At 41.6% G+C, this 20675-nt stretch overlaps 1 protein-coding gene across 1 annotated transcript; it reads right to left on the reverse strand.

Moving 5' to 3' along the window:
* Positions 1-2998: 2998 nt before the first annotated feature.
* Positions 2999-19457, reverse strand: carm1l (coactivator-associated arginine methyltransferase 1, like). Its single transcript, XM_072658859.1, has 12 exons — positions 19292-19457; positions 14162-14287; positions 12700-12806; positions 11797-11901; positions 11231-11341; positions 7680-7857; positions 7142-7232; positions 4025-4106; positions 3825-3910; positions 3631-3720; positions 3216-3353; positions 2999-3092 (listed from the first exon to the last, which is right to left on the reverse strand). Exons 1-12 carry the CDS (start codon positions 19455-19457, stop codon positions 2999-3001), a joined length of 1374 nt encoding a protein of 457 aa, XP_072514960.1.
* Between the last annotated feature and the right edge of the window lie 1218 nt (positions 19458-20675).

The following is a 20675-nucleotide window of genomic DNA, read 5'->3' on the forward strand; positions in this document are numbered from 1 at the left end:
GTAGTTGGACTTAGTTGAATGTTCAGGAAGATTTTAATATCATTGAAATATAATTCATTAAATAATTATAATGATATACACAACACAACAATCAGCCATAACATTAAAACCTTCATCATACTGGTGAATACTGAAGTGAATACCCCTGATTATTGGATGTTGGATGATGATCATCACCCCACCTCATCCCCAACTCTCCAACTCATCCAAAAAGGATAGGATGGAGCACCAACCATCACTCCAGAGAACACAGTTCCACAGCTCCACAGCTCAACGCTGGGGGGCTTTATACTAGCCCTCTAGCCCAGGCCTGGCATTAGACACGGTGCCAATAGGTTCATGGTGTGATCGGCTCCAAAGGGTCCTATTCTATTGGCAGTTCTTCCTATTCTATTGGCAATTGCACATCTGTCTCAGCAATGGGATGCAACTTAAAGTATCTGATTATATTCATCAGAAGGGGTGTCCACAAACATTTGGACATGCAGTGTGTTAAGGAAGCAAGTTGATGTGTTTGCTTTCTCAGAAATTAGAATAAAAAAGTTAGATAAAAACACACAGGCATTCATTGGATTGGTCAGCAATGTGCTTTATTCTTTTTTAATTTATAAAAGCTGAGCTATGTGTAATTTACAGTCTGTGAAATATCATTAGAGGCAGTCTAGCTAAACAACACTGCTCTTATAGAGGACTCCAGATCTCCATTACTCCAGATCATATGAGGCTGTTTCAGTGGTCCTGGGGCAGACGGGGAAACGAAGGCTTGCTGAAGTCTGTATATCCGAGGGACTGCAGTGACTCAGGCATACCTGAACAGAGAAATAACACAGAATTAGTGTTGAATGGGACACATGAACACCGAAAAAGCTCATTTGGAAAGGGTTCAAAAAGCACTGTTTCCAAAATATGCATATCGAGCTCAGCTGCCTCCACAACACCATAGCTTTTGTAATTTTGACTGTTCATTTTTTCCCTGTGTATATTGCATTGCACAATGTCCTGCATCCCTGCTGATGATGTCAAGCATACATGCAGTATCAGTAATAACCTGTGTTATACATTGTTACTTTATTATTTGAATAAACTTATTATTGAAAGCTAGTCCAGTTCCTAACTTTTAATTTACTTAATTATTTATTTATAATTAATTACACTAAGTTAGCCATGTAATATTGTAATATTCCTAAGGTCCACGCCCAATAAAACATATCGCTGTCATGCAAAAACTTTTTTGAGTATTTTGTGTACAATTTTACAAAACACTGTATTCCCAACATTTCTATTCTAATAGTTTTAAATATTAATTCTATTAATTTTAATATTTCATATTTCTTATTGGTCCATTCATCTTGAAATTTTAATGGTCTCATTTAATTAAGGACAAAAGGGAAAAATGTCAGACAGAGACTATATACATCATATATACCATATATACATCAGCCATAACATTAGTACTGGTGAAATGAAAAGCATAGATTATCTTCATCTACAGTTGCATCTGTCAAGTTGTGGCAAGTGAAGAACAGTCCATTCTTGGCTGTGAACCAAACTGTGACGGCTAGACGACTGGCATTAAACAGGTCTTCTGAGGTGTTCCCGGTATGCAGTGGTCAGTACCTACCAAAAGTGCTCCAAGGAAGGACAACTAGTTAACTGCCAACAGGGTCATGGGCACACAAGGCTCAATGATGCGACCCGTGAAGGCCCCACCTCACAACTTACAGGACCTAAAGAATCTGCCAGATACCACAGGACACATTCAGAGGTGGAGGACACCTTGTGGAGTCCATGGCTCGAATGGTCAGATCCGTTGTGGTGATACAAGGAAGACCTCCTCAATATTATTATTATATAGGCAGGTGGTACTAATGTTATGGCTGATCTGCGTATCTAAGAATCCATAAGTAGCAGGTCAAGTAGCAGGTCTCATTAAGAACATATTGAGCATATGCAGTGAGACATGAGGGGACCTAAAAAGCTCATAATAAAGGATTTCTCCTATTCCTTATTTCTTCATAAAAAGCTTCCACAACTAATTTTACTAATTAAATAAATGATAAATTATATATAAAAAATGTGGTTTCTGTTTTAACGTCCACTGAAGCTCAATGTGGGCTTACTTTACCCAGCCTAGTCCAAGGAGGCCGCCTTCCCAACCACGGTGACACTGACTACCCTGCCATGCCTCACTGTCGGCTCTTTACATCTGCAGCCACCCTGGCATCCTAAACAGGCAGACACACACACAGGTAAGACCAGAGAGCGTGAGTCAGACTAAACCTGGCCTATTCTGTCTACCTCTCATCATAGGTCTATCTCTCTCTAGAAGAAATATGAAGGTTTTAAGGTTTAGACTGGGTTTGTTCAAAAAACAGGATTTAAGAATTAATATGGAGACATGTTCTCAACCACCAGATGGCAGCAAAACACCATTTGCAAGCAATAGGAACATATTTCTGATGCTGTATGAAAACAGTCTTTACTGCTTATAGTTCAGGATGAGATTTAGACTTTTATATGACATATGATTTTTGTCCATTCTTACAGAAGGGAAATTCACTTAATATTAATATATATATATATATATATATATATATATATATATATATATATATATATATAAAAGTCCTCTTTTCAAATTGCCAGCAATGCAGCGTCACCAGGCAGCTGACATGCTTGGAGGAAAGCGCCGGGTCCCCAGCTCCACCACAGACACCTTGTGCTGGCCAACATCGCTTTAAGAGTGATTAGGGTGGAGAGCGCCATTTACCCAACTGGAGAGAGCACAGCCAGTTGTGCTCTGTTAGACTCCGGCCACTGATGGCAAAGCAGCATGGCTCAAGAATTGACCTCACGACCCCCTGGTCTATGGTAGTAGTGCATGAGATATTTTGGAGTAAAGTAGTAAATTGTGTTAACTGGATTTTCAAACTACGCCTTTAAAGCAGTTGAGCTGAATCATTCAGGCTAACGTTGGCTGGAACAGTTGCTATAATACCTACCGGAAGAAAGGATTTTTGAGATCCAATGTGTTGCCAGATTTAAAGCCGGACTCATCGACGACAGCTGTAATGTGAATATCATAACTCTGCCTGTCCAATAAGAGAGACAATGAAGAACAGATCGGTCAGAACGATTCAGCATCAGAGCTGCTCTGGAAACAAGAATCCTTTCTTTAATGGATGCCATTTTTATTTCCATTAGTCATGTTTTACCTCTTGTTGGCAACAAGTAGAACTTGTCCAGATAGTGTCTGCCCCATTTTGGCAAACAGAGGAGTCTGGAGGAGACAGCGGACCTGGTACCAGTGGGACAGGGGCTCGTGGGGGGCAGTGGACAGCCATACGGTCATCCTTCAGAAGACGAATAATAATAATAATAATATCAAAATGAATAATCAAGACATAACATCCTCTGCCATTCAAAGTTAGATGGCACTTATTTGGCCATAAAAAAATCTTTAGACAACTGCCAACATATATACACAACAGTGATTCAGGAAGTCTCATATTTAACTGAAGTTAAACTTTATTTTCAATATCATTATTACCCTTTTCATGAGGTCCTAATACCACCATCATCCACACACATAATACAGATCTCAGATCTGAATACTATTAAAACTCTTACCTCGATCCTACAAATGCCACGTCAAACCAGAACGCCAGGCCGTGAATCAGTCCTGACTGCAGCAATTTGAAGACAAAAGGAATTTCCATTCTGCACATCCAAATAAAAAGCCATGTGCCAACGGTTAAAGCAGTGAGCGCACTGCACGTAAAAGCTTGCATTAAATATTCTCATCTCAGTTAATCAATACCAACCTGTGCAAGTCCTCTTCTTTAGCTTCAAGGAAGTTAATGGTGTATTTCACAGACCTGGCCATCAAAATCTGCATATCAAAAGTGTCCTGGAGAACACAGCAGGAGCAGAGAGTTTTTTCATTGATCAATTAATGAATGAATGAATTAATTATAAATTAATGATGTTGCCAGATATAAAATAAAACCCCTGAACGCCACACCACTATTGGTTGTCGGAAGAACTCCTCCATGGCCACAGGATGAAGTCCGCTCAGGTTTACCCCATAGAAACACGTCTGGAGCCTGTGCAAACACACAGATTCATTCTCACTGACGGTCTAATCGCACTAACATATAGAGAGGGTGGACAAAATAACAGAAAACATGGATTTTACTCTGGAATACCACAAACAAAAAGTTTAATTAGCCAGCATTTTGTAAACTGCATGCCTGAATCATCACACATGTCACACACATAATCTCTAATTGCTCTGGCTCATGTCAGTTGTCTTGTACTGTGATCTATAATTGGACAAAACTGACAAAAATACAGGCCAAATTCAGGCTTCAAATGGATGCTAATGTTTTAGCAATGCTGCGTACATCTGTCCATTTTTATGGACAGCAGCAGGGGCATCACTGGACCCAGTTTACTGAGGTTTGGGCACCAGTAAAATAAGGCTGTGTCCCATTATAATCACTGGGAAAAAGTTGTATTAACTTTGACTGTCAGGCTAAATATTGTGACCATGCAAATTCACTACAGACACTACATTTCCCATAGAGCTTTTAAAGTTCCTGTGAAGTCAGACTGAACGCCAACTGTTCTCAGTACAGTCAGGCCTACACACCTTTTTAAAACAGCAGATTTGGAAATGAAGAAAATTAAAACTACCCTCTTTACAGTCTTTGACTTGTTTCACACTGTGGCGGTACTTTTTGGGACAGAATTACAGAATGTGTACATGTTGAAAGTGTGAAGAGGCAATGATGAGCAGAGAGATGCAAATTGCAATAGGTAGTAAATAAAACAGCCAGCTACAGTTAGCTTGTGTAGCTCTAGTTCAAAAATTAAATGCGAACTGACTGTCAAAATATGTATTTTGTCCCATTTTCCCACATTTTCTCCCCAATTTGGACCCAACCCATACATAGTCTCACCCCACATAGCACACAATGCCCCCTCAGGCATGTGCACAGTCAAGCCACCCTTTTCTCGAACCAATGCGCCTGGAGCCTACCCGGCTCCAATGCACTAGCCTGCAGACGCCAGTGACAGCCAGCATCGCAACAAAGCGATGTGGGGGGGGGGGGGGGGGGGCAAGTCCAGCAGCACGACCGGGATTCGAACCAGCGATCCTCTGATCATGGTGAAAGCACCTTTGTCCGCTGGATCACCCAGGGCCCCACCAAAATATGTTTAATCCATTCCTTTTTGCATACAGTGCTTTGGTCCTAAGACATGGTGGTGTTGGAGAAACTGATGCAATGATTTGCTTGGGCAGAGCTTTCCTGAGCGGGTCTCTGGTTAAACCTCAAGAGCAGCTGTCATCATTGGAGTGGAGATGCAGGCATATACTGGCTAACAAGACTCAGAGGAGCCTTTACTGCATCTGCATGCCAGCGTTTCAATTACTGTGATCACATCATCTATCATCTATCAAGATCAAACAGCTGGTGTCGTAGATATGAGCAGCTTAGATCAATATGACTGTGTTTGAAGTTCGGTTGCTAAAACACAGAGATTCAGGAGAAGAAAACTGCGGAAAGTGCTTCTGATTGGATGAAATGGTGATCCAGATGTCTGCCACCACCATCTTCCTGATACTTTGCTTGGTTAACTGCTGCACTGGAGCAGAGAGAGAGAGACAGAGAGAGACAGAGATGATGAGTGCAGCCTATGTCTCTGCTATGAGTCAGGTTTGGACAGCACTGAAGCGTTTTACAGTGTTGGAACTCTGGCCGGGGTCACAGCACTATCCTGGCAGGCCAGGAGCTGTGGGTGGTGGGCCAACTGCCCTAAACCACAGGGCCCTGCAGGAGACATCAAATAAACCCTCATGGATGAGACTGTAAACATTTGGAGGGAAGCGTGAAGCACCACTGAAGCATCGGTGAGAGGGACTGTGGGGGTCAAGCAGGGGCACGTATGGCCTGTTAGGACCAAAGAATTGTTCTGTAGACGGCCGAGACCTATTTGGTGTTGGAAGCTTTTTAGTATAACAAAGAAGCTATGAGGCTAATGTTGCTAACAAGGTAAAGAAGTACAGACAACATTCAGGCTTTGAGACTACTACTGTGAGCAGCTACGCAGTGTACACTGTAAAAATATGGTAAAACATCTTCGAGGAACCTTTGGAGGTTCTTCCATTTGAAACTGTGGAGAAAACCCTTAAGGTGTACTGTTATTCATTTGGTGCATACTGGTCTGTCATACATGGTTGGAAAACACTAAAGCAAGTCAATATAACAAAAGCTACCAACATGACATGATTTGAGGCAACTGTGTGATGGGTAATGTAGTTATGTAGTTTACTAACTAGTGTCTAAGCTCCTACTTCTTGTAAATTATATTAACCTTGTAGCTCCAGTGCCAGCAGATTTGCTTTTTAGTCCAACCTACCGACTGTGGAAAACATGGACAGTGCAATGCCTCTCAAAAATGAAGAAATGACAGGTCTAGCGCCTCTGCTGGCTGGTTGCAGTATGAAGTGTAGCTCCTCTCATTTCAATTTGTTCCAATGACAAACCAGTCTATTTTCCATCTCCATTTTCTAATTCTGTTAAAACAGTTAGCTTTCCCTGTGCTGATATTTCTCCCAGAATGTCTCCCTTATTCTGCTCGATCGTAGGAAGTTGAGGTTACACTTAAGAATGAAGTGACTGACAGCCTTGGCCTCAAGAGACCGGACATCCGCATGACCTACTGTTCATGACATGGTGTAGCTGAGTTGTAGTGGAACTTACATGAACTGTACTTTTACTGTTGAAACAGTTTGTCCACTTACTGGTCAAGCTGGGAATCCAGGGGAATCCCCGCCTCTGCGGCTGCACTGTGAGCTCAAAGAAGGTGGTCTGAGACACCTGAGCTTGGTCTGGAAGAAGGGGGTGGGTTTACCAGATAAGTAGGTGAGTCTGGCTCTGCTTCTGGTCTCTACTGCACAGACTCTGCAGTTTCTGACTTCATTTCTATAAAATGATGTCCATGTTTTCCACAGCCATTGGTCCAACCCAATGTATTTTTTTGTATTTTATGCCTTCCTACATTTTTTACACACAAATGTGTAAGCTTTAACGTCTTTTAATGCTGTAACGTGTGCAGAGCTTTCCAATATTACCAGAAGCTAGAGCGTGCATGGTGCTCCAAGTAAAGCTGCTCATCAGTAAATGGAGCCAGGTGGATATCACTGAAGGTGGGGAACATCATACCTGTCCAACAAAACAAGAAACTCAGTAAATCCCTCAATTCCTTTATTTACAGTACTTCACAAACCTCATTTATTTCATTCATGTTTTGAGCTCCCGAATGGCATCTAAAGGTTGGCCCTATATTCAGGTCATTGCTGGTTCGGCTCCAGTGATGCTACAGCTATTCATGACCCAGTGTCCCAGAGAGCAAAATTGGCCTCCCTCTCTCTAGGTGGGTAGGATGACTTTCCCTTTCCCCCCCAGCACTCAGTTTGATGAGAGCCAGTGTGAGTGTTTGTTAGCTGCTGATGTTTTGTCTAGGAATTAACATAAATGTTTGTCTCTGACTTTGCATAGTACTTCCTGTAAATTGTCAGTGTAACAGTAAGGAACACTGTAAATTAAAGAAAGATAATGGGAGGCTCATTGTTTTCTTTTACTGAAATACATTCATTCATTTTCTCCAACCTTTCGGTTTCAGACATTTTTTGGAGTGTAAGTAGCTCTCCAGCATCCTCTCATTAAGGAGCATGTAGCCGATGGGTTCCGAGATGATGACGTCCACTTTCTCAGGGCAGGACACCTCCTCGATCTTCCCATTGAGCATGATGATTCTGTCTGACATGCCATTACTCCTTACTAGTACCTGAGTACACAAAAAAGAGTAGCCTACTATTAACAATCATGCACTGTATTTAATATGAATATAAAAGGAGAAACTCCAGACTGTTGGTCTGACTGTGTGATTCAGGTCACTATACAGCTTTTTGATTGGACAGCTGCATCTTTCTTATGTCACAGTGACAAAAATCCAATAGCAACCCTTAAATCAACCACAGGTGGTACCACAGCAAGAACTTGACATCCGCCTGATACACCACAGAAACCATCTGGGATACCATAGCAGCTGCCTAGCAACCACCTAGCAACACCCTGGAAACCACTTATCAACACCATAGCAACCGCATAAACGATCATTGCAATCACCTTGCGACAGTGTAGCACCTATCTAGCAAGCACTTAGCAACACAAATAAAATCACCCAGAATATCATAGCAACCACTTAGCATCAGTCTTGCATTAAGTGGAAACCAATTAAGCTGTGCAACCATCCTGTGTTTCCTTCTATGTTGTGGTCCCTAAAATAAATAAAAGCTCAAGGTGTATCCTTATTATGTTGTCATACGTTTCAGGATTCAGGATGCACCCGTGGCTGTGTTACGCTCTGGCTCTCTCCTTTTAACTAAACTGTAATAGTCAGACCTGCCGGAGCCATCAGCCACACTCCAGACAGATTACTAGGCTCCCCTGCCACCGTGAGCGGACTAGCTGCCCACACTCCTGCCATTGCTTTCTGCCTAATGACTATGTTAAAATTTATATGGATTCACACCATCTGCCACATCACTCTTACCATCACTACTATGATTATATTAGTTACTATATTAGGATTATTTTGCAGACCTGAGCTGTAGAACAGTCTCATGTGGTGGTGCACTGACTTTTATCAATAATCAATCAATCATTTTATCAATCAGACCAGAGGAGGATGGGCCCCCTTTGTGAGTCTTGGTTCCTCCCAAGGTTTCTTCCTTGCCACTGTTGCTATTGGTTTGCTCACCAGGGTTCTTAGTTTTTTTATATCTTGTTGGTCTCTTGTCTTACTGATAACTGATTCTGTAAAGCTGCTTTGTGACAGCGGCAGTTGTAAAAAGCACTATACAAATACATTTGATTTGATGTAATATGTAATATTTGATGTATTATTTTGTTGAGATTTTTTTAGTAATTATATTATTTAACCATTTTGACAATTTTTTTTTCTATTACAACTTAAAGAAAGTCTTCAGGGACTTAAAGGCCTCGTCTTGTAGGAAATTAGCAGCAAGTATAAATAAGCTCTACAAGTAAAAGTATGACACCGGTAAAGCTCACCTCAACATGTCTTTGCAGTCTTTTCACTGCTAATAGAAAAGGCACTGTTGCATTGCAACACTGTCATTATTTTAACTGAGCTGACGGACACTGAAAAGAGGCTGGCTATAATAAATACCACCCACAGAGAAAATTCATACAAAAGAAACCAATAAGGGAGATTCTCACTGTGTCACTCTCTCTCTCTCCCTCTTGTTCACCCACTCACTCACCCTCACACACACAATTGAATCTATTGTATAAAATTTGCAGGTGACAGGAAGCAGCTACCTTCCGCAACATCTGGGAGAGGTGGGATGTCTGGTGATGCACTGATGCACTTTTACACTCTTAATACAAACCAAATCTTTACCCTTGCTGATATTTGGGGTTCACTCTCCGTGAAAGACGGCCTTGCCAATGCCTAGCATACCTTTTTTGGGTGCATGCTGTGATCCGGGTAAAAATGTGGGCTGTGGTGATAATAATCACTCAAAAAACACAACAACTGCACAGTGTGTGCAGTTTCTAAACAAAGAGGGAAACTTAGGTTAGGGTTAGAAGCTGCATTTGGCAGATCTGTTAGGACGTGCTGGAAATGGGAAGGAACACATCTGGTAGTAGTCTAAAAGTGAACAAATGAGTGAAAATCGAGCAGTTCAAACCATGCCTGACTGTAGAGCAAGCATCCATCCAGCCATGAAAATATGCTTCCTTTACTTCTCCAAACACACACACACACACACACACACACACACACACACACACAGAGGTTCCATAGCCAAATGCCAGATCTGTCCATAAGCCATTAAGCAGGCAGAATGTCATGCATTCAAGACATGTGCAGAGCAGCCTTTGAAACTCAATAGGTGTAACACTGTTACCCAAAGCCCAACAACCTCAGCTGAACACAGATAATACGAGGAGTGTCTCGGACGTCGTCACATGCTGAAACATGGCTGTAGTGTTGTGACCACCACAATCCAACAGCACCATAGCACCGACTTAGCAATATCAACCACCTGGGATACCATATCAACTGTCTAGAATCCCCTTGGCAATCCCCTAGCAACCACCTAACAACACCTTAGCAACCACCATAGCAACCACCTGGAACACCCTAGCAACCACCTAAAATACCATAGCAAACCCCAAGCAACCACTAAGCAGCTCCATAGCAATCACCTAGCACCTTAACAGCACCCTAGCAACTAATAGGAACACCATAGCATCTGCTTATCAACAATCTAGAAGCCACCTGGGATACCCCTGCAACCACTTAGATAAAACAGTTTCAGCCTAGTAAGCACATAGCAACAGCCTGGCAACTGCCTGGACGTGGCAACCTTCAGTAAATGAACTTTTCTACTTGGTAATGAGCTCTGCTGGCCAGTACCTCAGTTCTAGTCAGTTATTATCAAATACAGAAGCACATCGACATTTCAGAAGCACGTCATGGGGTGTCTACTTTTCCCTAATAGACGCTTTATTTTCAGGGACCCTTTTGGATTTTGATTTTGAGACTTTCAGGGGGGTCCTGGGAAGTAATTAGACACCAGATTAGACTTGATTATTGTGTCCTGGGGCCCATATCTCTGTAGTCCATCGTGTTTATCTGGCCTTTCTTATCACCACAGTTGAGTAGATAAGTATGATTCACTGAGTAAATATTAATATTGCAATATTCAGTTCATCCCCCTTGGTTTTTAACCATATTATAACCCTGATGAATTTACAACAGTTTGTTTTTGCAGCTTAGTTTTCACCGCATTTTCAATTGACCGCCAATTCAGATTACAGTGATTTAGCCCCCCATTCACTCAGAAGTGATGTGGTGTGTCGTTATTGCAGACAGTCTGTGGCTGAGTTATTGCAGTTAAATATGAGGGGGAGGGGGATTAAATGCAATGCTGTTTCTGGTTATTGGGAAGAAAATATATCACTGCAGCCTTCAGAGAGCTTATTGGCTTTACCAATAAGAGTGATTGGACCCCTAACACTACATTCATCTATTTCTGTCACATGAGTCAATGGTAAGTTGCTCTGTGGATATTGTAAATGTGATTTAAAAAATAGCATGAATTGAAGAATGTAGTTGTAAGTACTTCTGCATGCTTGGCCACTGAGCTGGCCTCCACTGCATACACTCTCTTCGCCCCAGCCTGAACAGCAAAGAAGGAGAGTATTCCAGTTCCACAGCCTACATCAAGCACTACCTGCAGATGGGAGGGGAGACAGAAACACCAAAATATTATTATCATTATTATTATTATATGCAAATGTACACACACACACAGCTTGTCCAGTTCGCGTAGAGAAGTACTGCCAATAGAATAGGACTCTTTGGAGCAGATAAACATGAACCTATTGGCACCATGCTGCCTAATGCCAGGTTAGGGCTAGAGGGGTATGAAGCCCCCCAGCATTGAGCTGTGGAGCAGTGGAACTCAAGTCCTCACAGCAATGCCCAGGAATCTAGTAAAAAGCCTTCCTCCCTGGACAGTAGAGACAGTTACTCCAACAAAAGCAGGATAAACTATTTTAATACCCTTGATTTTGGAAGAAACATTGAATGAGCAGGTGTCCCAATACTTTTGACCAATGTGCTTTTGGATAATATTTGTTTCTTAGTAACCAAAACACACTTGATATGACAAAGAAAATGACTAGCCTTATCTCTGAAGTCGATGTCGTTCAGTAAAATGGCCTTTTGGTACGTCGCCGTCCTCAGGAAATCCTGGAGCATGTTCTGCTGCTGAGAAAGACAGCCATAAAACTGCAAGAAGAAACACAGTATGTATCATAATAGGATGCCATTATATTCATGTTCCCGAGACAGAAACATGGATGATTTCCTGAATGAATTTCCATAATTCAGTGCATCCCAATTGCGTACTAATGCTGACGCTAACTAGTTTTTGAGAATGAAGTATGTAGTATAGAGTGGCAAAGTGGCAAAGTTGAGTATAGAAGATATATACTCAGAACCGTTTTTTTTTTTTTTGAGTGTGGTTATGATGGACACTATTGTCCCACAATACAATGCGAAAAAGAAAAGGAGGAGCTTCTCACGTCTGGAACAATTATTGGGGAACAATTATTCTGGAAAAAATGGGGGATAACGATGCAAATGTAGCAGCTGCGTCGGCTGGAGAACTTGAGAACACATGGGTCTCTGAGCGGTTCAGTGGTCTAATGTGTTACCACTATGGCCTGTGGGTTGCAAGTGCAAATCACATGCCGGGCACAATTGGCCATGCTCTCCCCAGGTGGGTAGATGGCGCTCTCTTGTCACTCTTAAGCAACGGTGGCCAGCACAGGCCTCTGGCAACTGGCAACGTAAGCCCTTACCCTCCTAGTGTCGGGAGCATTGCTAGTGCTATTTGGAGTTATGTATGGGTGGGTTTATTGGCAGTCTCGAATTTGCAGAAATAGGAAAAAATTAGACAAAAGTAATGATTCATCACTTCCTGTCAGTAGAAAACGGGTCAGTACTAACCTGCCAAACCCGCACTTTTAAGATTAGTATATAGTATTAGTGTGTAGTGTGCAACTGGGACGCAGCCAGGCTTACCTGAAAGTACTGAAGGGCTGAAGAATTGTCTGTTCTCTGGTCGAAGGCTGACGTCTCCCTGCTGGAGTCCACCCACGACTTTAGCAGACTGTGGAAACTCTGGAACTCTGGGTTTGGGTGAGCAGTTGAGTACTTTGAATAAAGTGGGAACACCAAGCTCCTACAGCATCACAGGGCCATGATATACTCTGAATACATGTCAAACAGACCCTGATGGTGTACGATTTCTCAGACGTGTTAAAGCATGGTTCAGCCATCATACGCTCAGAGAAGCTACTGATAATGAAGAGCAAGATCCCGACCCTTTAGAACAGAGATGGACATTGGTTTGCTGATTCTGCTGAACACTGTGTGGTCCTCTGTTGGGTAGCTATTACTGGGATTCTGCGTGGACTTCTCCAGTTTATCCGGCCCAGCTGGAGTCAGATCAGGCACAGATGCCCAGCACATGGGCTGCAATGACGTCACCTACACTAGCTCAGCGGAAACAGACGGCTATGTGTGTTCTCTTTAATTCTGCTTTCTATTACAGGCTGTCCTTGTTGGAAGAAAACTTGTATCTCCTAAAGGATGACTTCATAGGAGAATGGAAAACATGCTTAACTTTTAAAGGAAGTTTTATGGCAACAAGACTTTATTTCAAGCAATTTTAGGCCAATTTCTTTTGGCCCATTTATTAGGGAATTTTGGACACAATGTAAAGAACAGTCTGTATGTGAGCTAGGACTTAACTAACCTAAGCAGTTACTGAGTAATTAACAGTGGCATGGGCACCCCTGGTTAAAATATCGGTTACTGTGAATAGCTAAGTGAGTAAAATACACTACATGCAAAAGGATCCAGACACACAGGCATTCAGATGTGCGTCGGGAAAGCATTTTCAGTATTACACTCTTCCCCGGCTGGCTAGACGCAATGCAGAATGCTGAATCACCGTACAGCATCCTCCCGTCCTCGGTGTCCTGATGCAACACAACCTACATGAATTCGATGCGGAGAAGCGAAGTGGCAAGAATTTCTGTTGTTTTTTGGGGAACTTTCACCCTTGTTTTTCCTCGCAAAAGACTTCTAGTTCTGTAAGATTCTTAGGTCATTAAGATGCTGTTTTGTGGTCTATCCAGACATAAAGACAGAACAGACAGTGTTTAGGGAAAAGAAACTGGGAGGGCCATGACAAAACCTTCTGATTGACCCATTTGAGTCCATTGTGGATGTTGAGGTGTGTTTAGGATCATTATCCTGAAGCCGTCCTCTTTTCATTTTCAGATTTTTTTTATTATAAACTTTGCTTCCGGAGACACTTTGCAGATATTTAACTAAATAAATTCTTGGAAATTATTCTTGGAAAAAAGCAATAAACATCTGTACACAGTGTCACTGTTTTTGTGTCTTTGTGCGGAACAATAATCTTTTATAATCATGAACCGGTCTCACATAGCATAGAAAATAATAGAGTGTTCACCTGGCCGTGTGTGGAACCGCAGCAGTACACTCACACAGCTCGTGGTGATGAGGAAGGACTGACTGCCCACTCGACAGCACTCCGTCTCCCTCGAGATCGAGAACCTGAAGACGCACCTTCCATCGCCTGCCAGAGGGTTTCAGAACAGAGGAAGAAAGAGCAAACAAGAATCAGTGATCATTCCCAGCTGTAGCTCCCGCTGAGTGGTTAGTCCTGTGTGTAGAGGGGCTGCTCATTCTGTCACTATGTAGATCTCGCTACTGAACAGTGAGCTCAGTACTGCTCATAAGCTTGAAATGGTTGTGGGTTTGATACCCAGGCTTGGCAAGGCTCCCTTGCTCCCTGAGCGCCACAGCAATGGCTGCTCAGTGTATCACTGTGAGTGTGTGTGTTCACTACATCAATCCCATTAAAGATGGAGGCCAAATTCCATCTATGCTCAGCAGAAATGGTGAATATGGGTGTCTTTGTTCTGGGATTTGTTTTTCTTTTATTCCATCCTGGGAATTACGCCTTTATGCCTTAAGGCTTCAACATTGGTATTGAAATAGAAAAATAAGTGTTGTGCTTCTCTATTCTGAACAAGTTACAACTTTCTGCGAATTATTTGAAACCTGTGAAGTACTAGAATCAGTTTACACACCTACAGTCTAAGCTAAAAGGGTTCTTTGCCTTGGAATCATAGTGGAAACCTTTTCAGTGTTATATAGAACCATTTTTGCTTGAACGGCTTTTCCACCCATGTGTAGATCCCTGTATCCAGGCAAAGAATCATTCAAGCATAGAGACAGTGCTTTAGGTTTCATGCTTCTACACAGATCCATTGCCGATCCATTACTGCAGAACTCTTTAAGCACCCCTGTCAAAGAGTGTCTCTCCAACCAAACTGGTATTACATTACTGAAATCTCCCAAAACCAGTGATTCCACACTTTGAACAACAGTGTATGTGTGGTGTGTGAGCTGGTATGTGTATGCGAAAGTTGCTATCTGATCTTGCAGGGCAGCAGGCAGAGCGTGCTGGCGGCCAGGTCCAGTGTACCGTAGCAGTGAAAACAGTGTTAAGCATGAGGATGCTGGAGCGCACAGGACAGAGCGGCTGCACACTGGGCCCTGTGCGTCCACAACACTGCCGTAAATCCTCACGGCCTGTCAGCGCGGCCAGCCATCCGACCACACACGCACAGACAAGAGGGAAATGTGCAGCACACCTGAATAAAGAGAGAGAGAGAGAGAGAGAGAGAGAGAGAGAGAGAGAGAGAGAGAGAGAGAGAGAGAGAGAGAGAAAAAGAGCAGGACAGAGATCTGTCTCTCTATCTCCTCTACTTGTTCTCTATGTTCAGTCTTAAGTGCATATACATAAGGCACCAGCCATGTAACCAAGAGATAAAAGCTTATATTGTATGTCCAAATGTATCCGGACACCCCTTCTAATGAGCAAACTCAATTATTACTAAGCTTTTTTAGCCCCAACTGCTGCCACAGACAGACAGTAGCTCAACCACAGCTTGTGTAATCTCCATAGAAAAGTGGTGTAGAGCCAAGGATAACAACACTATGGGTGTAACACACCACACTACACCAATATAGCATCATTGGGCAAGTCTGCTAATTCTACATTCACCTACCTGCATAACACGATTCAGGGGCTGTGAAGCAGCCCAACATGAGCCAAAGTTCAATGGCAAGCATCAGCTAGAGGAGACTAAAGAGGCTACGGGTTGGTGTGCTGCAACAGATAACACCACCACCTGCCAGTGAGCTACCTCACCACATGGGAGACTGGGGTTCGATTCTCAGTCTGGGGGACTATGCTGCGCTACACCAATAAGAGTTCTTGGGCAAGACTCCCAACACTACACTGACCCACCTCTGTAATATGAGTAACCCTGTAAGTTGCTCTGGATAAGAGCATCAGCTAAATACTGTAAATGTATTTATTTAATTTAGTGATTGATACAATATGGTACAATATGTACAAATATTTATGGCCATCCTTTGTCATTACTGCATTCAGCTACTTCAAGGTCCACCCAATGCAACCAAATCATTACAGCAATGTTCTAGAATCTAGTAGAAAGTCTTCCCTGGGCAGTAGAAACAGTTACTCCAACAAAAGCAGAATAAATTCTTTTTAATACCCTTTAAAAGGAACACTGACTAAGCAGGTGTCCCAATACTTTTGTCAATATAGTGTATTGAAGTTAGCTTTAATAAAGTAAATAAGCCCATGCTTCCTCAGTGCTAAAAGGTCATACACGTATTAATTCTAGCTTGTTTTGACTGGAAGGACTGTTTTGTTCTGTTCTGCTTCTCTTGAAATGACACCAAGGGGATCCTGACACGGTGCTGTAAATGCTAACCAGAAGAAGAAGGAAAATGCAGAAGAAAAGCCCAGAATTTTAAAGAGGAGAAATCTGAATTACAGGCCTGCTCATGCCCACCTGTGACACCTGGACCGGGCGCAAGACAAGGGCGCCTGCTGCTGGGGTGACCAATTAACTATTATACTAAAATATAAAAATATATAAAAATATATAAAAATATTATTATTAACCACTTATAATTTTTAAAATTCACATTTTAGAGCTGATCTTTTTTCCTGTTTTCACAAAGCTCAAATTGTGCCATAGTTACCAAGGGAGATTTTCACAGAGTACAGAGTAAGCCTGGACTCGTAGTACTGACTCGGCAAGATTGCCCGTGAGTAAAGGCTCCAGAGGATGGGAGGACGGGAGGATGCTGTATGGTAATCATACATTGGAACAGCAGGGTGGTGTATAAATTATTCCGGGATATTTTGCTATGCCACGTTCACACAAGTCATGTCCTGATGCATCCTCCATAACACAGCAGAACAGTACACAGAAGTACAGAAGTACACAGCCAGGCAGTTCAGACTCTACTTGGCTGGATGTGAGCTTCTGAATGGAGCACTCTTACTCAGGCTGCAACTAATGACGTTTCACAGGAAGTTCTGGACCGGTGGACCGGAAAGTTTCAATATATGGAGAATCAGAAGCTTAATCTTAACAAATGCTGCCGAGATACCTACCTACAATCTTATCCTGTTATCTGGTCTGACCATATTTGCTTTTTTAAAAGAGAGGACACTGGGTACACAGGGGTGTCTGTCATGAGTAGGATGTTGTGGTAGAGGGGCTGCAAGTAGGCCTTTGTTGTAGGACTGTGGCAGTGTGTGTGTATGTGTGTGTGAGGGTAGGAGAGAGTTAAATATCTCATTAAAAAATCATAAAAAATCACAAACATTAATATATATCATTTACTCATTTACTAAGACTAATTAAATTTGAATTGTACCACTTTTTTCCATTACATGTTTTTTTAATTTCCATTCCAATGTAAAAAAATAACTAAACAAAAAACATTAATAAAATAAAAGGAAAAAAGTCAGGAATGGGTTTAGGCTTTTATAGGCTGCAGTCAGTCGGCTGTGGTGGGAAGCAGCTTGACCAATGGTTGATGTAGCAGCAGGTACATGTAGATCACTAGTGGCGATGAAAAGGCGGTACTTCAACAGGCCTGTTTAAAGGTGTGAAAATCCTCGCTCAGCGTGTGGCGACTGTAAAAACCAAAATTTTACACAGTTTAGAAATACCTGCTGAAATGTAACATGTAATGAAAAAGTGGTACAATTCAAATTTAATTAGTCTTAGTAAATGAGTAAATGATATATATTAATGTTTGTGATTTTGAATGTGATATTTAACTCTCTCCTACCCTATATAAATACAAATATACAAATAAATTTGACTTGACTTGACTTGACTTGACTGCTGGATGCATTTTTCACATCCACAAAAAAAGGATATGTCTGGGGAAAAGGGATGTATGGTCACCCTGTGTTAGTCAGCTAACTAAGGTCAGGTTAACATGACGAGTAACCTACTTTAGTAAACTCAGTAAACTCAGTGAGAGTGTGAACAGCTTTGTGCATTCCTCCGTTCATATTCTCCACATCAGTGGTCATACAGTGTTGTTTAGTTAATGGCAATGAAAAGGTTGTCAGAAAAACTCTCCGAGGAGAGCTCAGAGGGTTAGAAGATTGTGCTCGATTTAAGCTGGTAAATTTAAGTTGAATAAAACTGTTCATCTTAATACAGACAATGAGAGGATTAGAAAGAAGCTGAAGGAGACTGACAGAGCTTAGGCAGCAGGTCTAATCAGTTTGAGGGAGGATTACTTGACTTTTGTACCTTTGGTTGATCTGTGATCTGTGCAGAAAGCTGACGGGGAGCATTTCAGTCATAGCTGTATCTAATACTAGCTATGAAGAGACACAGCTACTGTGTGCCAGGCCTAACCATATTTTTTGACTGATTTCACATCTGTTGCTACTCTAAACAATCGTGAAGAACAAACACTTCAGGGCCTTTTTATTCATCCTGAGGGAAGCCTGCCCCAGACCCCCCAAGTTAAGGCTTAGTCCCCCTATCCATAAATCCCAGGGTACCTAAAATAAGGATTTCTGTTGAAACCATTTTTTAAAACACATATTGAACCTCTTTTGGCCCAAAGGTAGTTTAAACACCCGAGTGCTGATGAGTCCTGACCTTACAACAAGGTGTGGGCTTTGGTTGTTATTACCAGAGTAACTTTTTTCATTTAAAATAAGTCTTAAATATCATTAAATATCAAATATGATTTTCATTAAACCATTCAGAAAACCCAAATCTAGTACTTGTAAATAAAAACTCCATGTATTTCCAAAAGCAGTAACTTTACAGAAGAACTCTGAATGTAAGTTAGAGTAGGGAGATTGTATCCCAAATAATTCATCACCAATAAATCTATTGATCATGAACTGTTCACAGTGTAAATGGAAGCTGCTGTGATCAAATCGAGCAGTGAAATTAAAAACTGAGCTACATGGTTTATATATAATCACAGGTTTTAAAGAATCTAAGGCTACATTTCAAATGCTCATAATAAACATTAAATTTGACAGAAGCATTTTAAATTTGGAAAGCTCAAGTCACCATTAAGAAACTTAAGGATCCTATATAACAACTGAGTAAAACCCACAATATCTGAACTTCAAGTAATAAAAAAAAAAATAATATAATATATATATTATAATATATATGAATGAAGCCAGAGCCATGTTTACCGTCCTCCACAGTGAGAGTGATGTCCGCTGCGTCTCTGCTGACCTGCACAGTGAGATCCTGATGCTGGCCCTGTTTGGAGACCTGGAGCTCACCTTCAGTCCCGCTGTCATTCAGAAAGACAAGACTAACTGAGAAGCGGGTCTGTTCCTGACCGCTGCCCATCATTTAAACCTGCGTTCATTCACCAGCATCTTTAGTTAGTTCCTACACGGCCCTGGAGGCATTCTGCTGCTGCAATGTGGTACAAGTACAAGCAGCAGTGAAAGGGGGCCACTGGAGCTCAGAGGAAGAGTTGGGACGGAGGGCGGAGATAGAGGGGAGGCCAGCTGCTGCAGCGGAGCAGGAGTGACTACACATTGAATATACACTTAGTGCCTAAAACAGAGGTGCAGAAAGTTAAATCCTTCACACATGTGTGTGTGTGTGTGTGTGTGTGTGTGTGTGTGTGTGTGTGTATATATATATATATATATATATATATATATATATATATATATATATATATATCAGTGGTTTTAAATGTAAACCTTAAACCTTAAAATGTAATTAATTTAACCAATAAATGCTGATGCAGCTCCAGCAAATAAACCCCTGATAACAAATTAAAACCATTAAAGACTGAAATATTCAGTCTATTATCTCTATCTGAAACTGGAATTGTTTTTAATTTTTAATTTTTAATTTTTAATTTAATTTTTTATGTTTTCATTCTTTATAAAAGTTGACAAACACAATCCCACACAGAAATATATAATAAGCAGAAAAATAGAAAAAAGTAAATTCACCAAGTACAGTAAAACCATCACTCCAGCTTCAGCAAACCAGGCCGTGGGTGAACGAGCGGCTCAGTGTGACCTGTTTGCTTGACTTTGCTGACACTCAGTGGAAGAGTTCAGTAGTGCATGTACGATCACACTGGAAACCCAGAATCCTTTTAAACAAAGAGCACAGAAATCAGCAGAGAAAGGACACCACTGAAGAACCTCAGGTGTGACGTAATGGTATGAACAGCCTTTCCAAGCTTCTCAGCCTTTCCAAGCTTCTCATCAAGATTCTCATCCAGTGTTTATATGTAATAGTAATGCAAATAAATATGTCACAGATTATAGATTAGCCTGTAGCCTTTGTGTGTATAGTGTATGTATAGTAAGTAGTCACACTGTCAAGACTGCTCACTGACTTTGAATGTGGTAGGATTGTTGAGCTGCATCTGCAAGGCCTCTCACAGCGTGCAATCCAGGGTCAGCCCAAGCCTTCATCAGGCCCTAAGCAGATTTTCAGTTGGGGGCCCCCCCTATTACCACCTCCTCAGCAACAGATGCTTCATCATTCCATATGCTGTGTAATACCATTTCATTGTATTATTCAATGGTATTTTTAAAA

The sequence above is a fragment of the Salminus brasiliensis genome, chromosome 16, assembly GCF_030463535.1.
Source record: "Salminus brasiliensis chromosome 16, fSalBra1.hap2, whole genome shotgun sequence".
In the NCBI taxonomy this organism is placed as follows: Eukaryota; Metazoa; Chordata; class Actinopteri; order Characiformes; family Bryconidae; genus Salminus; species Salminus brasiliensis.

What these genes read in the sequence shown, in the direction of transcription:
- carm1l (XM_072658859.1), bottom strand. Translation starts at nt 19,457, where the DNA reads ATGATGGGCAGCGGTCAGGAACAGACCCGCTTCTCAGTTAGTCTTGTC. An exon ending in CAGCCCTTCAGTACTTTCAG is followed by an intron (nt 11,902 to 12,699) that starts GTAAGCCTGGCT and finishes TTCTTCTTGCAG; the next exon opens with TTTTATGGCTGTCTTTCTCA. An exon ending in AAAGAAGAGGACTTGCACAG is followed by an intron (nt 3,721 to 3,824) that starts GTTGGTATTGAT and finishes TTGGATGTGCAG; the next exon opens with AATGGAAATTCCTTTTGTCT.